Below are 24,121 nucleotides of genomic sequence, written 5' to 3'. Positions count from 1 at the left end.
GCTCTGTGTTATGTCATCCTACAGTCTTGCAGTTTCCTCAAGTGCCCATATTTCTCAGACCTCTGCTTGAGCGGGCTTGCTTCAGACTGAAGACAGTTTGCCCTGTAGTTATGACTGCGTTTTCTGTTGGTCTGCTTGAACTTCTAATGTCATTGCAGTGCCATACTTGTGACATCATGCCTGCCCCTGGGTTCAGTTGCTCTGCTTTGATGGCTTATGCCTGAATTAATAATTACTGTGGTGTTATTAATTGCTCCTTCTTTGTAATTTCTAGAAAGTCCTTTTCTACTTAGGAGCTCTCTGCATTGCAGACCTCTGCTTGTTTCAGTATACCTAAACTTCCCAATGTATGGGTGGTTGTGGGTAACTCTTGGGACGAAGAGGACTTTCTAGTCACCGCTGGAGTGAAGATGTCTGTGGAGATCAAGGTCTTCTTGATGTTGTCACGATATTTTCTGTCCGTCCTTCTCAACTGGCCACTACCAGTTCCTTTGGGCATACCGGTGAGTATAATCATAGGCTGGGTTGTCAGCCAGTGTGATGCTGTGCTATAGGATGACCAGCTAAACTGAGCTTCTAACATTAGCACAAGTCCTAGGTTCCTGTGTGTGCTTTTCCCTCTTAGATATCTCATTTTCCTCTGGTATCCCCATGTCTATTTCCAGCTTGTTTTCCCTTACACAGTGGATCAGTGGTTTACTTCTGACAAACTAGTTTTTGAGGATGCCTTGTTTTCATGCATATAGTTGCAAATGCAGTCACAGGTCATCCAAGTGAGTCTGTAGGTTTTCTCCAGATGCAATACATATGTGTTTCTTTTTGGTGAAAACAACATTGTGATGTTTTCATTAAAACTAATGATGGTGGCATTGTTTCTTCTCCAGAATCCACTGCTGCAGTATGTGCAAGAGGCCTGATATACCCAAGCAGGACTTCTTCAGATGAAGAGTCCTGCCTGCTGAGTCCAGTTTCCTTTGAAAGGCACCATGATGTCCTCTTAGGAGGCTACAGCTAAGTTACTTTATCCTTCCAGGCCTGAAGGGTAGGTCAGATTATTCTGGTAATTGTGCCTGGATGTGAAATTAGTAAATAGGCGTCTACAGCAACTCCCCTACAGAACCCTGGGTTTTGGAAACTCAGTGGGTGGCTGCACTATAAGTGTTAGGTTGTTGGTGCTGCAGTTGTGGACAACTGACATCAAGTCCAAGTGATTGTAAGCAAGGGAGATTCACTAAGGCGGTAATGTGAGAGCACTATGTTAATGTAGCTGTGACTGAATCAGTACCACAAGATTAAAAGAAAGTACTTCTGGTGTATTAAAAGGGTAATGGGACAGCTAGGAGACTTTAAAGCCATTAGCCTGAGGTTGTCTGTGCGATTTTAATGGTAAGAGTTGATTTTCAATTCAATGGAAGAAGATTTAGCAGCTGAATATCTATATATATACACATGTGAAGATAGATCTGCCCTGTGGAAGGGAGGTCTCAGCGTAAAAATGTGACAGGTTTGTCAAGATTGCAGCCTGGTTGATGAAAGCATCAGTGGTAAAATTGTTTCTCCAAAGCACTTCGTACTGTAGTTTATTTTATTTATAGGACTTGGATTGCTAATGGAGACCATGTTTTCTGTGTTGAAAACTCACTCAGTGAAGAGAGACACAACTGGGGAGTTATTTTGTAATTGATGCTTGGGGTCAAGAATGTGTAACTTTGTGTATCAGCGATCCCAACTATGACACAATTACTGTTGGTAAAACAGGGAGGAGGAGTGGGTTGATGAGGACTGTTGAACAGAGCAGTTGTCAGTTTGGGGCCACTGGTGAAGCACTGAAAAGGTCACCAAAACACAGATTAGATGTAGCTGGCCATAAGGCAGGGAAGAGTATGCAACTATGGGATGGGAACTGTGAAAAGGAGTGAAGTTGTTCTGGTTCATGGCCTCTGCAAGCTGTCAGGTGTCCTTTCATGGAGGCCTGGCACGTGTGTTGTCTGTCTGGGTGTCAGGCTGATATCCAGGCTTTGCACTTGGGCCTTACTCAGGCACCTATCTCTCTTTCTCAGAGCAGTAACTGTTGGGAAAACAGTGCAACACTGAGCTTCAGGAATCTGCCTCTTCCTTATTGAAGGCAATTCAACCTTGCAAGCAGAATCTCCGTCCTGGTTTTGTTAAAAACAAGACCAGTCCTCTTTTAGTGATTTTTCTTTCAGCAAAGTTCTTCTAGGTGGCTCTACTTTTCTGAGGTTTAGCCTGCGTATTTTTCCTAGGATGCTGTACTTGGTGCTGATAAGAGACCAATGGAATGCTGAAGAAGCTCATGTTTAGATTTATTACTATGGTAGCTAAGAAAGACTGATAGGTTTTCCCATGTTCCATTGTGAGAGGGGTGTGTTTGAGGAGGGGTGGATGGAACAGGTGACTAGAACTGACTAACTGAAGCGTTCCATCCCGAGGGTGATCATGAGGGTCACGCTCTCTTCGACCATGGCCGGCATCTAGAGAGGCCTCTGTCTGTCTGCCTGTGACCTACAGGCCTCAGGCCCTGCATCCTGCAACCAGGTTCCGGTTTGCTGTGAAGTCCAGACCATGACTTCCGGGGGCCTGAGCTGCACCTGCTGGAGCCGCCAGCTCCGCACACCCAGCTCCTGCTGCTGGAGTGATGCCAACTCCACATCCAGCATTTGAGATTGGTTTTGTATATTTTGTATATATATTCTCTATTTATTAGTAGCATTAGTAAAACCCTTTAAAACTCTCCAAGTTGAAGTCTAAGTCTCTCTTCCTTCCCCCTGATCTTTCTTATCATCTTTCCAATCTAAAGGAAAGGGAAGTGGTGGGAAGTGAGGGGATAACAGGGAGCATCTGCCACGGTTTATTGCCGCCTTGCCTTAAACCTTGACAATCTCCTAACTTTAGACTCTATTAAGTGCCTTGATTATTTAAAGTATGACTATTGAACTGAGCCTAACAGGAAGCATCTCTCTGTTTACTTTCCAAATCAAAGTGTTTGTTATTTCAACATCATAGTTCTTACTGAGTAGTAGAGCAATAAAAAAGCTTGTTGGACTAGAAAATTAACTTTTGAAACACAAACACTTGAAAATATTTGAGATAAGCCCCACAGCTGTCCTCTGGTTGTTCCAACCAATCTATCAAACTACAGGAATAGAATTTTGGGAATCAAAATAAGAGCATGAAAACCCCAGGCATTGAAGTTGTCTTATGAATCTAGGAAATAGCTGAAACAAACCTTCCAGTGGAGAGCAAATGGGTTTGAGCAGTGCAAGTAGTTCAATCTTTGTGGAGTTTATTTTAAAAATAAAAAGAAAAACCTGCCCCCCAATAGTCTGACCAGTTTCACTTTTTTAATTTTGTAACTGCCGTGTCTGAATGGATGCTGAATGTCTTTAAGCGCAGATAATAGAATACAGAATTCCCCTTTTAACATCTCTTAAGCCCAGAGTTTATCTCTTCCCAAGCATGATATGCAAAATGATGGTTTTCTTTGGTTACCATCCTCTTGTGTTTTAGTCAGGGCAATGTGTGAATAGCAAGAACTGATGTTCCTTCTTGGCCTCCAAAAGGAACTGATGGGTCAGCCAAAATGTGTCCCCTACCTTTCACTTATAGTACGGTTCTTGTACAGCAGGCACAGGACAGTGAAGGGTAGCTGAGATTTCACATGTTCTTACCTGTGCTGCTGTTCTCAGTGTTAATGGTTATATCAAAATCTGATCTATACCCACTTAAAATGCCAGTTAATTCTTCTTGCAAAAGAGATTGGTATTGAACAGTAAGATAAATGATGTCATGTAGTCATCATTACTAAAGGTGTGCAGAATAAAGGACTTCATGTGGCACAGATTAGAAAAACCCTCTTGGAAAAGTACTTCTCAGTGGAATATATGCAAGCTCAGAGCAGAGAGCAGTAAATGCATTTACCCTGCCTATGGGCTGGTTTGCCTTCTGCTGGCAGTAAAGCTTCCCATGGTATCACTTTTCTGAGACAGAGAAGCCTACACAAATGAGGGTGATGTGACTGGGTGTTTGGAGTCAGAGCTTCCAGGTTGAGGAGGAAAGTGTGTGCAAGGTGTTTAAATAATTGAATAGACTTTTAGACTTCCTTGGCATCCCCAGGAAGGGAAGCCTGGCTCTGTTTTCTCCCCTAAAGCAGTCCTGTCTCACTTTTTGTAAAGTCTTGGTTTCAGAGCAGCTTTAGGAAGTATTATGGAGTAAAGCTGACAATGTCAGTTTTATACTGCTGGATATGAAAACTGTGAATTGGACACAATCACTGGAAATATCCCATTCACTTATCCTTGCAAATCCAGCAGAAATGCAGTGAATAACCTTTTCTTTCTGTTTCTGATAGCTTTGTGCTGTCTCTAGTAAAGCATTCTTTTCCCCTTTTGACTACCAGAGTAGGGACCACATTTCATGTTAAACTTTGTGCCAGTGCTGCAAAATGTTCTGTTTTCATGCAGTTAAGTGGAAACTCCCAGCCCAACACCTGCTTTTCACCTTCTTTCAGTATGCGTTTTCCAGTTTGGCTCTTCAGAGTTTTGTAGTATTAGCAAAGGCTCTGGTTTTAATTATCATTACTTTTTTAAGCATGTCCTTTTGGAGTTTTTTCCTCAACAAGATGATAGCTGAAGCCGGAATCCATGAATAATGCACAGATGAAAGCAGGAATGAATTCATTTTCTTGACTGTATGCAAAATAACGCCCTGTTCAAGGTATGTCAGGAGCTGACAGCACTTGTGTATTTTTTCGTACATCTGTTCTTTAACCATGGCTGTTGCTTTATGGCCATGCACTGTTTGTTAAGCTTTCCTTTTTAAACAGGTCACAGTTACAGAGGACACTGTGACTGCCAGCTAAATGTAACTGATTTGGCATTGTTTAATGTTCTTGTTTGCTTGTATGCCTCTAAGAGGGAACTGTTGGTTCATTGTAATCAAAATGTGTTCATAATGGTGTGTTGTGCATTTAAAAAGTGGCAGTATCACCTAAATCACTGCTAACGCAAAAGCTTTTTTTTTTCCTTCAGACTTTCAAGGAAGAATGTCTTTGGACCTCTGCCAGAAAAAGCAGAGCTGTCTCAGCTGGACTAATATAAGATGACCATCTTTATGTATTTGAAAGGAAAAAGATCTACAATACACAAATGAGACTTTTGCTCAGATGGTTTAAACGAGAGCAAGAGCCACAGAGCATGCCAATAGTGGTAATTCTCAAGCTGTGTGGCTGGTGGCCATCTCACAAAACGGTTGCATGAAAAGAAGATTTCATGTTCACAAAGTTGTGCAGCTTGGAAATATAGACCTGTTCATGCACATGTGTCCATAGGAGCAGAGTCTGACTCTGGATTCTTGTTATTTCTGCGAGGTTAACACACACTTGCAAGTTTGGTGGATTTACAGCATGTTAACAAGTTTGAAGTGGTGATAGGGGAACTGGCTTGGCCTGTACCATATGTACTGTATGCTTTTGCAATTACGGTATGTATTCAACAGGCAAGTGGCTCTGTTAAACAGCAGTTAGGAACTGTCTTAATTGGTTCTACTTTTGAACCTTTGCTTGTGCACCCTGATATTCCTCCTTGTGAAGGAGACTGTGGTAGAGAGAAATAAGCTGTACTGCTTTGATAAAAATCTGACTTAGCTGGTCTCAGATTCCTCATTTCCACTTCAGTGCTGTTTCAGTCTTTTCATGTTTATGTTCTGCTTTTTCCTCTTTCCTTTGCAGACAGCTTTGGGTTCCCCAGCTTGTGGACTAGTAAGAGGGCTGTGCCTTTAATATAAACCAGCTGTCAGCTGTGAAATGAGTGAAAAACTTAAGAATTCAGTAAACACTGTGGAGGGAGTGTCCTTCTTCTACAGTGGTATCTCAGTGACAAGCTCAACTAAAATCTAGTGTGGGTGACTTCAGATTTGATTAGCGTCAGCAGCATTGCTGGCGAGCTCTGAAGAAAGCTTATTAGAATTTAAACAAATTGTTCTTACTGGAACGGGTCTGGCACAAACCAAACGGCTGTTGCAGAAGATGCATTAAAAGCAAGTCAACAGCCTTAAAACTCTAATCCCCAAGCCTGCTTTTCTGTCCCAAAAGTCAGTTGTTCAGTTGCCTAGGGTATAATTGTTCATTATTTGCTCCATACTTTAAATAACAGAAGCATCTGCTCCTTTCTTCTTTAGACACAGCTTTCAGATTCCTCTTGTCACACACAATTCACATGAATGCTAGTACCATTTTACCCAAGCACTGAGAAGTAGCATAGCTGTTGCCTAGGCCGTGCCACCAGTATACATTTAAAATAAATCAGTGCTGTATTGCGGAATGTCCATCTTGTTCTTGTTTCTTGCTCTGTGACGCATAGGTAGATTCCATGCAATTAGAATGTAAGTTATCAAGATCCAGTTCCAGGCTCTTGTCCTTCAAAAGAAGTGCCAGCACTTACAGTGGATTAATTAGGCAGGTAGTGTTGTCAGGGGTAATTGTTTAGGTGGTGGTTGTGAAGAGGTGAGCCAAGGGCAGTGCACTGGAAAGGGACAGGGTACTTTAGGGGGAAAAGTTAGATGTAGCTCCTGTGTCCCCGTCCTGTGGGGTGTGTAAATGCTTGTGTGGGCCTTTCCATACCTTGCTTCATTTTGCTTTGCTTCTTGCAAGTACATTTTATTGCTAAAGGCCCATACATTACCTGGACGCTGCTCCATAATTTCTGCTCATTAACATTGTACACTAACTTGCCTTTCTCACACTTTGTTGTTTTTTTTTCCTGCTGCCCTCTTGAGTCTCTGCATGACCCTCCCTGGCATTTCATTGCTATTGACCGACTGATCAACAGTACCTTCCTCTTCCCCTGAGTGCTCATGCCTCATTTCCCCTTCTCATTGCACTGGGGTCTTGATTCTTGCAGGCCCTACCTGCAAGAACCTTGCCCTATTCTGTAAGCTGAAATGTGGCTATTAAGGTTTCAATAGCTGGAGATGGCTGGTCTCTTCTGAAAAACCCAGTTCACTGAGATGCTTTCCTTTAGTTTGCAGTCACACCTCTTTTTAGAGACAGCCCCAGGTTCTTGTAAATGACTGGCTAAGATGGCTTCCTGTGCTGGGTCAGCTGAGATAGGGTTAATTTCTACACTGCCAGGACATCTGAACCCAGAACTGGCCGGAGGGAATATTTGCTATCACATAACACCTCAGGCTCAGTTACCGAGGGGATGGGCCAGGGTGGGGGCAGTCTCTCTCTTGCTCTCAGCTAGTGTGTCCATTGCTTTGTAGATTCTTTCTGTAGGAAGCAATTATTTTGCAAATATAATAGGCTCAGGCGGGAGATCTCAGCAAAGCATATTTTAACAAGGATTTTGAAAGACCGGGTGTTTTGCCTTTGTTTTCTGATTCTCCTTCTCATCCCATTGGGGTGGGGGTGTGAGCGAGCAAGAGAGCGACAGGTTGTCTTAGCTGCTGGTTGGGGAGTGGGCTGCGGCTAAACTACAACACTTCTTTCTTGCTGTTTACTGTCTTAAGTTAATGTTTAATCACCTGATATTAATCAGAAAGAGGCACAGAAGCAGTCTAAGTGAGAGTGGCCAAGAAGGCCAATGGCATCCTGGGGTGTATTAGAAGAGGGGTGGTTAGTAGGTTGAGAGAGGTTTTCCTTCCCCTCTACTCTGCCCTGGTGAGACCACACCTGGAATATTGTGTCCAGTTCTGGGCCCCGCAGTTCGAGAAGGACAGGGAACTGCTGGAGAGAGTCCAGCGCAGAGCCATGAAGATTATTAAGGGAGTGGAGCATCTCCCTTATGAGGAAAGGCTGAGGGAGCTGGGTCTCTTTAGTCTGGAGAAGAGGAGACTGAGGGCTGACCTTATTAGTGTTTACAAATATATAAAGGATGAGTGTCACAAGGATGGAGCCAGGCTCTTCTCAGTGACAACCAGTGATAGGACAAGGGGCAACGGGTACAAACTGGAACACAGGAGGTTCCACTTAAATATGGGAAGAAACTTTTCAGTGAGGGTAACAGAGCCTGGACCAGGCTGCCCAGGGGGGTTGTGGAGTCTCCTTCTCTGGAGACATTCAGAACCCACCTGGACACATTCCTGTCATCTGGGTGTTCCTGCCCTGGCAGGGGGTTTGTACTAGATGATCTTTTGAGGTCCCTTCAACATTCTGTGATAAGAGGGGAGCTAGGTAATGAAGTGGTTTACTGGGGAAATTTGGGACCTTAAAGTTTCAAGCTTCATCTGCATTCAGATAGTTGCAACAACACTGCCTGAAGCTCTTACCTCAGCCAAAAGGAGATGCCCTGTAGGCAACAGCTTGTTTTGGAGCTGAAATGGATTAGGAAGCCTCAGGCAGGAGCTTGGGAATAGACAGTTTGCAGTGAAGGGAGGGAAGGGACATTGCTGAAAAGCATTATGTCCGAGGCAGCAGTGGTACAGTCTCTAATCTCATGCCAGTGCCAAAAGAAAAAGTCCTGGAGGCTCCTTCTTTGAACAGGCTTTTCTACCACAACTGCCAAACCATCTCTACAAACTGATGAATCTGAAAAGCTCATTTTATATCTATTTGTACATATCTGCTATGATGCAGATTCAGGTTCAGGTCCTTCCTATGATGAATTTTCTTTTCTTGCCGCACTAACGTTTGCCAACGTCAGGCTGCATAGGTATGAAAGTGAATGGAAAGTAGGACTAACTACATAGTTTGCCCACGTAGAGCTTGTCAGTTGAACTTAGGTAACTTCTCTGACTGAAAGGCGATGTAGGGTGATTTTTAAAAGAGGAGAGAAATCCAGTAGGCCTAACTGAAGACAATGTCAGTAGGCATTTGATGTTATGTAGGACATTATCAATGGAAAATAAGGGGTGGGATGCTGAAAGTGCTGGTTAGCATATAGGCAAAATATTCTAGTTTTGTTTGCCAACATGCAGCATTTATCTGGAGCTGTGTATGCAGCTTTCACTGTCTGTGATACTGCTATGAACAGGGAAATAAGAGAACGCTTATGATAGCTTTCTGCTGTGCTTTAGAAATACAACATACTATTCAGAAAAAAAAAAAAGGCTTTTTTTGCTATAATAATAGCAAATGAAAGAATAATTTCAGTAGTTGGCAGTGGTTTTCTATGGTTAGAATGGTTTGAATTTCCTGCCAAATGCTAACTCAAAAGGTTTTATGGGTGTACTGACGTCTTCTTGTCATTGCTAGTTTTTGAGCTTTTGTCTCTGTTGGGACACTTTCACTTTCCATGACTGTTGGTGGTGTGCATGTTTAAAAAATAAGCTGTCATATATTCTGAGGAACCTGAAGGTAGAGCCTGCATGTTTGAAAACATTCTCAAAAAAACTCAGCTTGCCTTTCTTTCCTGTCTTTTTTATTAAAATTCATATGCTTCAAATTAGTTGCCTTTCCACTGCCTTATTAAGCCCATTATTCCTGTTAATTTGTCTTTTAATTAAAAGAGCAATAGTAAAACATCTCAACTGCTTGCTTCTGGGTACAGTCAAACTAAGTAGGCTGGTGGGAACTATGGAGTGGAGTAGGTTTTCCTGGACTGGGTCTGTGCTGGTGAAGGCTTGAGTGCTTTGCTCTATCCTAGCTTTTTAAGGCCAATATTTAAGAAGGTGTGCTTAGTGTTTTATTCACCTCTCTCCCTCTTTTGCATTGGTGTAAATAAGACCATCTAGTAGCTTAGCTGCATCTTGAGGTTTGGATAGCCTGTCTCTGCCTCCTGGGTAAATCTTTATTCAGCTTTTGAAGTACTCTAGTACCCTTCTCTTTTTCTGGGAAAAGTCACTGTTCAGTGAGAAGTCAGCTAGTCTGATTTGTTGTGTGAACCTGATGAACTTCAGTCCATCAAGCTCAGCTGTGTGTTGGAAGAGGTATGTTCATGAAGCATGGACTATTGCACTTTGCCAGGAGGTGGTGGGAGGAATGAAGCATACAACTGTTTTAGGTAGCGTGTCCTTTTTAGGATGGGAGAATGCACTGGGTGACTTGTCAGGTCTCTTGTAGCCTCTTTGTTGTTCATGTAACAGGTCGATGATATGCTCTGTCTGATGGTAGAGCTGAGAGGAGAAGTAGAAGCATCAGGGAGTCTGAGGAGGAAATAGACTGGTGGGATCATGCTCTGGCCTTCCTGAGACAGGAAGGGTGACCAGTTAAAAAACAAGATTCAGGGAGACTGAAAACAGTAGCTCAAGAGAAAAGAGTGAATGGAGGCAAGTCCACACTTGGGGTAGCAGGTGAACCACCCCCGCCCCCCCCCCCCCCGCCTCTTGCTCACCTCTCCCTCCCAGGTGCCTCTGTACAACAGGTATGAGGCTCTGGACGTGGAAGGCCAGACAATAGTTGAAGAAAATGAAGGTTCATCTACACCACAGGTGTTGACAGGATGAGGAAGGTATTATAACCACTTCTATGAGAAAGGAAAGTAGAGTTATAGTTGTAGGTGACTCCCTTCTGAGGGGTACAGAGGGTACAATATGCTGGACAGACCCTCCTTTTTAGGGAGGTCTGCTGCCTTCCTGGGGCAATGAAGTTGCGATCCATAGTGCAAGGGTGATGAAAAGAGACTTCAGGACCTTGGGACCATGAAGTTCAACAAGGCCAAGGGCAGGGTCCAGCACCTGGGTCAGAGCGCATGTCTCAGTATCAATACAGGCTGGGGAATGAAGGGATTGAGAGCAGCCCTGTGAAGAAGGACTTGGGGGTACTGGTGGATGAAAGGTTGGACATGAGCCAGCAATGTGCACTTTCAGCCCAGAAGGCAAGTGGTATCTTGGGTTGCATCAAAAGGTTTGTGGCCAGCAAGCCAAGGGAGGTGATTCTGCCCCTCTGCTCTGGTGAGACCCCACCTGGAGTCCTGTGTCCAGCTCTGGAGCCCTCAGTACAGGAAAGACATGGACCTGTTGGAGAGGGGCAGAGGAGGCCACAACATTGATCAAAGGGCTGGAACAGCTCTGCTGTGAGGACAGGCTGAGAGAGTTGGGGTTGTTCAGCCTGGAGAAGGCTCCAGCAAGACCTTATTGCAGTCGTTCAGTACTTAAAAGAGGCATATAAGGAAGATGGGGACAGACTTTTTAGCAGGACCTGTTGCAATAGGACAAGGGGTGATGGTCTTAAATTAAAAGATGGGAGATTCAGGCTAGACATGAGGAAGAATTTTTTTTTTTTTTATATATAATGTGGGTGGTGAAACACTGGCACAGGTTGTTTAGAGAGGTGGTAGATGCCCCATCCCTGGAAACATTCAAGGCCAGGCTGGAGGGGGCTCTGAGCAGCCTGATCTGGTTGAAGATGTCCCTGCTCATGGCGGGGAGGGGGTTGGACTAGATGAGCTTTGAAGTTCCCTTCCAACACAAACTATTCTATGATTCTGTGACATGACTAAAATAATTCCTGATTTCAGATTCCTTTCTCAAGTCGAGTTGATGAACGTTTTGTATACTACAGTGATGAAAACCATAGGATCAGGTGTGAATTTGCCTTTTGTATCCTCTCTACCTTTGATGGCACAGAATGGAAATTTACCCTGTATTAATGGATACTTCCTGGTAACAGCTCTAACAACTCTTACTGTTAATGCTTGGCTTTCTGTGCAGAAGGATTTATGCTTGAATTATAAGAGGCTGTCAAAGAACAAATAGATACCCAAACTTTTCTGTCACATCCCAATAGCTGTAAGATCAGGTTGTCTTTTAAAACATCAAAAAGTAAATCATGTCCTTCAGAGATGTAGAATGTGTCACTAACAATATGTTTGCTGCTCGACACTTGAAAAATCATTAAGTCCTTTACCCTTGTAAAAATGTGCTCTGCAGAGCTCTTTGCAATGTAGTATTTTCATTCTTTTGAAGAAGTGCTGAAGGGATGATACTCTAGTGCAGCTTAGTTTTCAAGAGAGAGACTAGAATATTTCTTCAGCATGAGCAAATATTCAAAATTTTAAGATATTTTTGTTGGAGATGGCAAAGGAATCTGGTCATGCTTCTTTTGTTTTTCAGATCTTTGTAAGACCAAAGGCTTTTAGGAATTTGTTGAAACTAAAAGTCTCTGAGGATGCAGATATAAATGTTTATGAAACAAGCCAGGGGAGGAAAAAAAAACCAAAACAAACAAACAAAAAAACAACCAAAAAAAAGGGAAGAGTAATTAATGCTTTTAACCAAAAGCCCTGGGCTGGACTCTGCAGCAAACCAGAACTGGATTCAGGAATGCAGGGTCTGGAACCAGGTCTTGGATCACAGGCATGACAGGCAGGGTCCTCTTCAGGTGCCAGCCATGGTCAGAGAGACCGAGACACTCATGATCTCCCACTTTTATAGGCTGTATGATATGGATGGGTTGAAATACTTGGTCAATTTTGGTCACCTGTTCTGTTTGCCCCTCCTTGCAAATACGCCCCTCTCACTTACGGGAACTGCAAAATTTATCAGCAACCTTGGCTGCCATAGCAATAAATCTAAACCTGGGCCTCTTCTGCATACCATTGCAAACGTTATCAGCTCCTGTCTGCGAAAACATGCAGCCAAATTCAGAAAAGTGTGGTTACTTAGAAGAACTTAGCTGAAAGGAAAATTCACTAAAAGAGAAGCTGGTCTTGTTTTTAACAAAGCCAGGACACTGGGCTAGAAATCCCCTCATGCTTCAAGCAAGACTAGCAAGAAAGTCTGGAGGGCTTGCTGGTGACTTGGTGTGGGCTGTCATGTGCCTGGCTGCTGTGTTGTTTCTGCACACCACTGTGTGCCCTGGGGCTAAGTTGCAGGTTCCAGGTTGTAGAATAGGACATTTTGTGTACAACTTTGTTTACTCAATCTCATCCCAGTCCTTTAAATTCTTGTTGACCCTCAGTTTGTTTTAATCATTTGCCCTAGTCTTCATCTGCCTCCTGATTGTTATGGCCTTGATCCATGTCTATGGTGAGGAATGTATGAATTTAAAAAAAAAAATAAAAGTTTTCTGTTAGAAAAGTGTGAGACTCTGTTCTCTGTGTTCTCATAATGCCATTATTCACATTATTTATTTCTGCTTCTACCACTTATAAAGTCACTTTTGTCACCTAGTAATCAGGAGGTACCTTGTGTAACAAAGAATGAAAATGGTCTTGGCTCTCCACATCCCGTGCTCTAAATTCCTGCTGGAAAAGGATTGCCAGTTTGCAGATGAAACAGATGATGATTTGGGGGTCACCAGAACAAGCCAGAGAAATGGTATTCACTGAGCAAACGTAGCCTCATACTCGGGTGTCTGTGAGCATTTTATTTTATTGTTGCCTCTCCTAGATGACAAAATCCATGTGGGCTCTACATGCATTTGTCTGTAGGTCCTTTGGGACTGCAAGCCCAGCATGTGTGTGTTTCTGATAAATGGTTTTGTTCCTCGACTGCAGCTCTGATGGTACCAGTCTCTTGTTTCACACTTGGCTTGCCCTTTTACCCCTGTAGCACAGCTGATAAGGAGATCCTAGTGGAAACTCTTCTGGCATACTTCTGACACATAAGTGATTCTGCTGCTCTTCAGTGGAAATTATTTTAATCTGAATCTGTATGGAGAATGTGCCACAGTAGTGTGGTCATTGGGCACTTACTTGCTGTTCACAAAGCCTCTGGAGCTTGCTGTGAATTGAAAGAAAGTTTGCTTGCCTGAGCTGCTTGTTGCAGACACACTCTGATTGTGGAACACTGGTTGAAATCCCTGTTGTGTGATAGCGCAGTATGTAAATCTTAGTTTGGCAGGTGTTCTCCATGGTGAGATGAAGGATGTTTCTGTTTCCCTTAGTACTGGTAAAGATAGCACACTCAGGAGAAGCTTTCATGAGAGGACCCCCAGCTCCTCCTCGCTGATCAGTTACTCTTATTGTCTACCCAGATGCAAAATATGCTTGTTCTTAGTTAATATGACTTTAGTTCAGGTGTAAATTACCAGGGAAATTTTCTGTTTCTGATGTCACACTTGAAGGAAGGACTTTCTACTTTCAGATTCAAGTATGTCTGGAGAGAGAACATATTTTTCACATCCACTTCAGAAACCTTTGTGAAGCAAAAACTACTTTAGATTTTGCCTGTGTTTAGACAGAACCCAGAAGTTGGATGAAAGCCTTTGGTGAATGAAGGGAGAAAATTGGGGATTTTTTTTTTATTTTGGAGTGACTTGGGATTGAGTGTTTTGGGTTGGTGTGGGATGTTTTTGCTGTTGTTTTTTTGTTTGTTTTACACATTACGTTTATTGTTCCCATAAATCTGTTTATGATATTCTTCAGTGTCTTCGGTTTGCAGCTGTTTATTCTCTAGCTCACTTGTATTTTCCAACTGAGACCTACTTAGTTTCCTGGTGAAAAGGGGATGAAAAGTATATTGCTGCTGCTTTTGCCTGAGCACACCAAAAACTCCCTGTGCAGGCCATTTATTTCCTGAAATAGCTTTTCTGCAGAGCAAGAGCAGTTTAGTTGAGCTAAATTGCTCACTAAAGACTTAACTGATAATTTTACAATGTCTGTTCTTCAGCACGTAGTCTTGGATTTATTAAAAGAGAAAGTGTTTGTTGGTGGAGAGAGGCTTTGCCCTGGTTGCATTTTAAGTAGACATCTCCCTGGAGATGAGGTTTAGATGTCATGTTACCAATTAGCATTTGGCATGGGGTACCACAGCAAAGGAAGAGATGTCTCTGTTCAGTCTCTGAAAAGATAAACTCTGACAGGGTTACTTGGGCAACGTTGCCTACAGTGTTTTCTGCTTGTCGTTCCAGCTTGTGGCTGGGTCGTACTAAGTGCTTTTGCAACCCAGGCATCTGAAGAACCTGTGTTTTGGTGTGCTCTGGTCATGTCTGGAGGAGTTCAGACCAGACTCTAGTGCATTTCTAAACAAGTGGGTTTTTTTTCTGTAGGACTGAAATCCTGGTGTATGCAAAAGTCCCCTAGGAGAGCTCTGTATGGCTGCAGCAGATCTGGACCCCAGGCAGGACAGCTTGCTGGAAAGCCCCGTCCTGCAGTATCTCGGTATCCTCTGGTTGTTTACCTGTGTTACCCTTCTCAGTGCGAAAGTGGTGATGGCAGAGTCACCTCTTAAGGGTGTGGTGAGAGGAAACTACAGAGTTGCGTTAACTTTGAGCAACGAGCCAAAAGAGACAAAAAGTTGTAATGAAAAGACACACTTTTCTATTGAAGAGAGCTAAATTATACTCCAGTCGCTCAGCAACCCTTTGGTAATCTCTTCTCCCCTTCTCTTCCAGAAACCCTTTTCCAGCAATGGAAATAGGCAGTAGGTGCTAATGTGGAAGTAGTTTTGGAAAGCTGGTTTTAATTTGAGTGTAGAGAGCTGTGACCGGTTGTAATTAGCCCAAGCAAAATGTGTGTTGTTTTCCAAAGCTGTGGGGTTTACATGTATATTTAGCTGACCTTATGGAATTTCACAGTGGATTGCTCTGCAGACCCTGGCTCTAGAATCTGTCTGCTGGGCCCTGCTCAAAGCTCACAGCTGTAGGCAGACTTTCTGTGTTGCTTGATACTGCTTGTGCACTTGGGATCTGTTGCTGTCTCCTCCTCTATTGGCTGCTCTTCGTGGGGCAGAGATGGGTCAGTCTAAGGCTTTAGTACTCACTGATGTTCTTCTAAAGTCTGTTTTGTACTATTTTCTCTGCCAGTCCTTTGCTGTTTCTGCTTTCTTTAATACTTTAGGAAACTGGGCCTGAGGTGCAGAAATTTCAGTGGAAGCCTTGCTGGCTTTCTTCACCTCTTCATTGTCAGGTTTGCTATGAGAAGTACTAAATTCTGTTGAACCTTTCGACATGGGCTTGTTGCAGCCCGAGCTGGTTTGCAATGTCTTAGTATTTGTTTTTCCCCTGTTGGAAAATAGAAGTTCCTTTAGCTTGTCAAGAAAAGTGTGCTTCTTTTGATGGTAGATGTTTTTGAAGTCCAGAATATGGTTCCTGGGTGAGAGGGCACAGACAAGTACTTGTAGGCAGGCAGTGGTGTGATGGACGCAGGTTTTGGATGGATAGGGAACAACCAGTTCCCTGGAGTACCCTGGCAACCATGCCAAAAACTTACCCAGGCAGGGGGTTGGGGTGTCTCCTTTTTCACTTGTACTGCAAAACTGTTCCTGAGAGCCTTGGTTTTAGCCTAGGGCTACAAAAAGATGTTTAGATCTTGAAGATTTTGGTGCATGATTAAACTGTTTTCATCCTAGTTCCGTCTGTACGTGTATTTCTTGTAGAAATGATTAAAAAATAGGTTTTCAGGCTCTCTATTTGATAGTTTCAACTAGCTGGCAGTGTTCAAACTCATTTAGTGCTAGTATGGAGCAAGTTCAGTGTCTCAGGTCCTGAAATTGCCAAGGAAGATTAATAATTTCATGCTTCTTGAAAAAAACGATCTCTGCTTTCAGCTGCTGGCAGTTCCTGATACCAAGAACTTGTGGCTCACTGGCATGAAATGTCATTCTTGCTATAAACTAAACGCTGGAAAGCAAAGGAGGTTGTGTTGCCTGAAGGGGTTACATGCATTTTAGTTCTTGATTGCAATTATAGTTGATGACCTCGGTGTTTCTGCTCATAAAATGTTAATCAACTAGATCATTAGCAGTACACCTCTGTGTATATGTACCTGCATATGTGTATATATACATACGAGTGGGCATGTGATGATCTGAGGCAATAAAGTATATTTTGAGAAAAATTGCTTAACTAGCTGCTGTGTGATCCTTTGATTTTTTTTTTTTTTTTTTGGTGTCTTTATTGGTCTGTTTGTTGTTGTTTTTTGTGTGTGTGTTTTGTTTTTTGTTTGTTTTTGGGTTGGTTGGTTTGTTTGTTTGTTTTAGCATACTCTTCCCTATCAGAATACTTAGGAGAAAACAGAAGTAGTGTTGGGTCAGTTGTTCAAAACTCAGCCTGGACTCATAGAGAATGGTGCTGCAGATAAGAAATTTCATAATGTTCTATAACTAAGTTTTGCATTCCAGGGCATTGAGACATACGACCACTTTCAGCTGGACAAAGCAGAATGTCTGCTCCTGTCTGTGCATGAGATCATGTGTAATTTTACCAGTCTCATTACACATAGTTCCTCAAAATACGTGAAAATGTAACTGAGCAAAATCTTGCTAATAGTGTTTTAAATGGAAAGTACAGTCAGGCTGCTTTTTAGAGACAAACATGTGATGTGTGTTTCTATAGATCCCGATATCCGTTAAATCAGCAGAAAAAAAGCTCTTGTTACTGAGTGGTTTAAGATGTAATCAGTGGGAAGTTTCTGTTCTGTTTTTCTAAGCTGCATCTCTTCAGCTGTTTGTTTACTTCTCTCCAACAACTGAGGCTATGGAAACTGTTTAAAGACTAAATGACCAGGCTGTTTTTGTTTGTTTGTTTTGTTTTGTTTGTCTTTTTTACAGGCGATACGGATTGTGGTTTCGATTGCGCAAGTTAATAATCTGGTTGCTGGGAGTGTACATAGCCATTCCATTTCTAGTAAAACTTTGCCCTGCTATTCAGGCAAAGCTGGTCTTCCTAAACTTCGGTAAGTGACACTCAGTCTGTTGGGATGGGTGAGGGGCGGAGGGGAGGAGTGTCTATTATCTTTCGTTTGCCTGACTTCACTTTCACCCTACATGTGTACAGCTTGTGAAGGCTATGAACTTTCACAGGTTGTAAGTTCTCCAAACTATGTTTTGGAAAGCATTCTCTGTGGCCCTGGAGGTCTTTGTAGTATGTCTTTATATAAATACAGTGACCAAACTGAAGCCAACTTTCAGCGAAAGGGTCTCCTCCAGGAGAACTATGCAGTATGTCAAGTGCATTTTTCTGAAGGGCTCAACAAAGTTGCATGAAGAGGCAGCATCAAGTGAAATTAAATCCAGTGAATTGTCTTCCAGGCAGTGACTCTTCACCTGAAAGCATTTCAGGAGAATTTTCTGATTGGGACAGAAGAGGCCTGTTCATGCAGTCAGATTGAATGTTTTCCTTGTATCTGTTTAGCTGTTGCATTTGGACAAACTGGCCGTATGGTGGGTCTGGTGAGCTGGCTTAGTTACCAGGTTGCCCAGGGAGGCCTGAGCATCTGCAGGATGGAGCATCACTGTATGAGAGATACTACTTTGTGATCTAAATTTGTCTTTAAACCTCACTTGTGTTTTGTAATGAAGTTTTGAGAAGTATCTTCCTTTGATTGTAGAAGCTAGAAGGATGAACTATGAAATGTTGCTTTTATATAAATTCAGTCATTTTGATTGCATGGTCTTTTTTATTCTGGCACCTTGGATCATGGTCACTGTGAAGTGTGCACATGTGCAGGCCAGCTTTTTTGCCTTGATTGTCAGAACTGACAGCTGGGTAACGTGAATAATGCAGGTTATTTCTATTTTCATCACATCGCTTTTTCGGCAATAATTTTAATTTGCCCTTACAGAGCTTTGTTAGGTCCCTGAAGTTCCTACCTCTATTCATTCCCAAGGGACTGAAATAATTGTCCTGTAACACTTTCTTTCACTAGTACTTGTGCTAATATCACTACAGCATTGTTCCTACTGCTTTATATAATGGCAGTCGGATTTTACTTGTGACAGTACTCCCATGAAAAACTGTCTACCTTAACACAAAGTGCATTCTGACACACTTGTTAGAAGTACATTAGCATGTTTGAGTAATTCTTCTCCATTGGAGAGTGACATTTCTTCTTCAGAGCAGTGGTGTAGGGTTTGACTTCTTGTTTTTTTTAACCTCCTGAGTATAGATCTCTACTCTTCAGCCATCTTTTTCTCCTCCTTTTGTGTAGTTGGGTATTTGCTTCCAAAACAGTAACACAAAGCTTCAGGAGAAAGGGCTCCCATTTGTTTCTCGAGATACCTGAAGATGAACTGATAGCAGTGTTCCCACTGTTAGCAACTAAACCGATGTCTGGATATGTTCTTGTGGACAGAGTTTTATTCCAGGTTATCAGTTACATGGGTAGAAATCTCAAACTGTCTCCACTGGAAGTTTTTGGAAAACTGGGATTTCTAGAAACATAAATACAGACTAGATCAGATTTAGTGTATCAGAATGATTAACAAATCATGTGATTTTTGTCATGTGATGTGTTATGATGCCAAACAGCTCTGAAACGTGTCTTTAAAAAAAACCCTTGATGTGCTAAATCTCCATGTGATGTATATCTAGATGATGATAATGATGATCTGTTTTCTGTGCATGTAGACCATCCCATTGATAAATGCCATACATACAAATTGCTTGTACTTCTGTATTTTTCTCTTGTTTTGAGGTAGATGCTTACCTGGTTCTCATCGCTAATGTTATTATGTTCCTGTTCATATCTTTGTAAAACAAAATCTGGCAAGACAGTCATAACAGATTTGGCAAATGTGAAAATCAAGGCACAGAGAAGTTGAATAATTTTCCCAGAATGCTTCTAGAAGTGACTTGTGCACCTGTCCAGACCTTGACCACAGAACTTACTGACTTCTCGGAGGATCTACCACCCTTGTGAGAACATCACAAAGTTCTGCAGTGACCTAGCAGGTCTCTGGTGGCATTCTCTGTGTCTGAGACTCTTCTAGATGCTTTTTCATAATAGTGAGCGGACTTGCACAGGTAGTCGAAGGGGCCAGATTTGTCAGGTTAACATCAGTTGTTGTCTGCCTTGGCTTTCATGTCTGTGGAATGTTTAGTGATTTCTGGGGGGATAAGTGAAGTGAGAATTGACTGTCACCATTATTCCTCTTCTTTGTGTGTCAACAGTGCAAAAACTGTGGTATGTTAATTGTTATGCCTCTAAATTTCAAGGACTTCTTGGTTCTGTTGGAGTGGCACCCAAGTTTATGGGAAAAGCCTGAAGCACTTGGAAAAGAGAGTCCTTAAAACTGTTCAGTGATGTCAGTAGATCTCTGTAGCATCTCTCCTGGCATTGGGTGTGTCAGAGGCTGCCTCGAGAGGCCATACAGCATTGGTGATGGAAAAGGAAGTGTTCAGATTAAGCACATGCCCTCATTTAGCACATTGCTCTGTAAGATGTCGCTTGTGAAGCAAGCAATAGAAAACAAAATGTCGAAAATATTTGATGTTTGACTCTGCTGCTCATGTTTGAATCATTGAATATGACAAGCAATGAACAACTGTGTGTTATGTATTAAAGCTGGAGAACATAAAACATTTGGAAGAGTGAATTGAGGTGTAATGATTTTGTTTTCAGGCATCTCTTCCTGAAGAGGTGAAATTTCTGGCCTAGCATGATCTCTTTTAAATGCTGCAGTGTCTGGAAGATACAGCAATTATTTTATAATCTTTGGAGAGTGGGCTAACAAACTGCATATCTTCTTCAAAGGCTCTGGACAGTGTTTAACACAATTTATCTTACTCTCTCACAGGACAAGAGCAATGTGATGTCTGCTACTGTAATGCAGTACATCTTTTAGATTGATTGTCCTACAGAGGCTGAAACCACATGTTGTCATGAAACGTTACAGTTCTGGGATGCACCCTTTATCCCAGGGAGTTTGTCCCATCAGTAACTTCCATTACAGCTACAATGCATACAGTAAAAGATTTGCCAAATGAACTAACTTTATTGACACACCAGGAATTACTGTCTTGTGTCTGGGAGATTTACAAAGTAGTGTGGCAGGAGATGGTTGAATGTGTGTCACAGGAAGCTTTGTCAGTCTTCCCCGGCTCTTAATTTTAGCCTGCTCCCTGTTTTTTTGGTGGTTGCTTGGATCTTCTTACCTTGGTCTCTTTGTTGTTTGTATTTTAGTCACAGCTGTAGCCAGTTCATTCTTTCACACAAAAAGCGTAACGTCTTCCCAACACAGTGGTTCAGTTTGTACAACGCTACAGTGCCTTGGTAAAGCAGTGTTGTAAGAAAATAAAGGTAAAAATTAAAAGTTGTTTGTTTGTTTTGTTTTGTTTTTGTATTTTCAGTGAGGGTCCCATATTTCATTGACTTGAAAAGACCACAGGATCAAGGTTTAAACCACACCTGTAATTATTACCTGCAGCCAGAGGAGGATGTAACCATTGGAGTTTGGTAAGGAAGATGGTTCTGTGCCATTCATCTTTTTCCTTCTTTCTGTTCTCAGTGTTGACTATCCGGTATTTTTGCTGTGCATATGATAGCCATTGCCAGCTCTGATTAGTGAATGTTTGTATTTTCCTCTGCCAAGTGACTGAGTTCATGTTGAAAAGCATGCAAACCTCTGGAGCTCATCTGAACTCAGATCGGTAGTGCATGAAACACAAGTGGACAACCTGTGCATTCAGAGAAACTTCATAACTTGGAATCGTAAAGTTTACAGGTCTGCATTGCTACAAAGATCATGCCTCCATATCATATGAGACCCAAGGAGTTAGAATTTTTGTCATTCACCTGCTGTTCATATTTAGTTTTGCAAAACAGATGTGGGGGAAGATAGGAAAATGGGATCAAAGTGTTCAGAGTAGGAGGAAGAGTATTCTGTGTATAACACATATGTAAGGTTTGGAGAGTGGGTGAGAACAGAACATGTAGTTTACTCTCTTTACAAAACAAGTGACATTGTCAGAGTTCGCCTGTCATTTCTTCCTCGTGAAGCAGATTTTTCTGGTCCCAGACAAGGGCAATTCATTTTAGCTCCTTGTTACCCAGGGTCAGCTCTCTGAAAATATCTGCTTTCAGTGCTTCCCATACTATCACACCAGCTCAAACCAACTTCTGCATGTTTCTCATGTTTACTTTCTGTTATGTCTCAACACAAGAAGTTTCAAAACCACGGAGAAGTTCCTGCTACCTTTGAAGAAAAAGAACTTAATGCAGTTTGAATATCTATGCAAAAGCAGCAAACACTTGAAAAAAAGGCTAGACACCATGTCAGGTGTGGAGGCTGTTCCCTTAATACAGGCAGTGTTTCTAGATATGTAAGCTGTAGGATTTGGACCTTTCTGTTATGTGTGTGTAGTTTGCATGTGTCCACTAATGCAGTAGAGATTTTCTTTTCACTTGAAGGTGTATGACCTTTGAATGGGACAGTGATATTCTACTACATAAAGATGGTTCCATTCCTGTAAGTGAATTTTGGTGGAAGACATGTTTAGAGGCCGGAAGTTTAGTCTTTCCAGGGTAGGCTGATAAACAATGGTTTGTATCTTCACTTGGACAATTAAAATTCTACCTGCTAAGCTGTTGAGTAAGTTTAGAATGCAGTCATGAGACTTTTGTTTCCCTTATAAATGTACTCTGTATCTTTACTAAAACAGAACTTCCAGCTTGTGGTGGCAGAGTCCATACCATTTGTCTTGATACTTATGAGACAAGTTTCCAAGAAAGTTTGGAGCCTTGCTGTAATGCCAGTATAAGGTCTTGTGTTTGGTATACTTCTGAAACAAAGTCCTCAGCATGCTTCACTCATAAGCTTGCAAAAGTCTTGAGGCAGAACAGTTGGAGAAGTTGAGTGCTACCTTCCAGTAGCTGAAAGCTACTGGAGCTTTTTTCCTCCTCAAGATCTCAGTGTCTGCTGTCTGCATGCATGCAAGGAGGCTTTTTACATGGTTTCACGCTCTCTGAACTTCACATCTGGGAGGAAAGTGTGGTAGATGGAGTTAGCCTTCCAAGGAAAAAGGCACGTGAGTACTTAAGTTACTTCTGACAGCTGTAAGCTACCCCCCTTCTCAACAATTTGAGAAGGTTGTAGGCATGTACTTGGTTTCAGTGTTTGTCTTGTAATTATCCAGTTTAAATGCCTACCTTCTCTTTGGTCTGTCATTCCTTTCTTTCTATTCCACCAGTGCTGAATTCTTTCCAACAGGCTGCCCAGCTATATTATCTACAGAAGAACAGCTGTGAGTTAAAAATTCCTGGCTCTTCTAGATTGTAGGTTTTGCAGCTAAAATGTTATACCTTCGAGAACCTGCTGTCTGAAAACAAAATACATGATCTTCTCATCAGACCCTGAGCTCCTGCTTTTTCTCACATTGAATATGGAGTCAGATATGTGTCTTGCTGATTGAACGTTCCTTCCAAAACCAGCTGACTTTAATTATTCTGAATATCTGCTGACCTAGCTATGAAATCTTGTTTATGGTGTATAAGTATGTTAATTGAGGTAATTAAATGCCATAAAAGCTGAGGAGTTCAGATTCTTTCTCCAGAACAGTGCGAAGTTCAGTAGTTACACTTTGAGGTTACCTGCAAAGTTTGAAGCCTTGCACAGCCCTGAGTTTTGAAGGCAACATTGATGGAGATGAAAATGTAGATATAATCCTAGATACTGTCTTTTAAATTTGACCATTTCTTGGCTGGTCATGACAACTTTAAGAATAAGAGTGTGTGTGAGGTGTGTAATCCTGAGTTAATGATCAGAAATCTCAAACTTAGAGCAGGAGTGTCATGGTTGAGAGGGACAAACGACATAGACCAAGTTCTTCCAGGATGAAAGTAGTAGGTGCCATTTATTGCCACAAGTGCATTTTTATACAGTTTTACCAATTCATGTGTCTCTTTACTATTGGTTACAAGTTACAACAGTAACATCTCATTGGCTATTTTTGCTATAATCAGTGTTACTCTTTTACTCCCTTCTCTCTCACGGGTACATCCTTCACATGTCTGGATACTCCTTTACTCCCATCTTTCTCACGAGTAGGCCTTGATATCTTCAAGGCTAATTTCTGTTCCCATGCCCTCCGTCAGGGAATCCGCGGACCTACCATAGTCCCACACAGGGCACACTGAACAGCAACAGAACAATGTACATTTGTCCTTCTGTATACAGGCACACGATCCCTGCAGCCTTATGGAAGAACGCCCGAGGGAAGGACCAGTTGTGGTTTGAAGATGCTTTGGGTTCCAGCCATCCCATAATCCTTTACTTGCATGGCAATGCGGGAACAAGGTGAGGTACAAAACAGTGATGGCTTTGTTTCATGCTGTGTTTTCCTGGCTTGCCACAGCTTCAACACCATTGATATGAAAGATGTGGACAAACTTTTTAGTAAAGCCTATAATGATAGGACAAGGGGTAGTGGATTTAAACTAAAGGAGAGGAGATTCAGGCTAGATAAAAGGAAGAAACTTTTTCCAATGAGGGTGGTGAAACACTGGCACAGGTTGCCCAGAGGGGTGGTAGATGCCCCATCCCTGGAAACATCCCAGGCCAGGCT

General features: G+C 42.2%; 1 protein-coding gene across 2 annotated transcripts in view; it reads left to right on the top strand.

Moving 5' to 3' along the window:
* ABHD12 (abhydrolase domain containing 12, lysophospholipase) overlaps nt 1-24,121 on the top strand; it is a 47,268-nt gene that overhangs the window by 6,026 nt on the left and 17,121 nt on the right. For both annotated transcript variants that reach the window (XM_082047259.1, XM_082047260.1), the window contains 3 exons: nt 17,389-17,513; nt 20,909-21,014; nt 23,734-23,853. In XM_082047259.1, coding sequence (XP_081903385.1) covers nt 17,389-17,513; nt 20,909-21,014; nt 23,734-23,853 — 351 coding nt within the window. The remainder of the gene's footprint in view (nt 1-17,388; nt 17,514-20,908; nt 21,015-23,733; nt 23,854-24,121) is intronic.

The sequence above is a fragment of the Streptopelia decaocto genome (assembly GCF_964273445.1).
Source record: "Streptopelia decaocto genome assembly, chromosome: 3".
NCBI classification, from domain to species: Eukaryota; Metazoa; Chordata; class Aves; order Columbiformes; family Columbidae; genus Streptopelia; species Streptopelia decaocto.
Note: the sequence above shows the minus strand (reverse complement) of the source record. Positions and strands in the feature narration are given on the sequence as shown.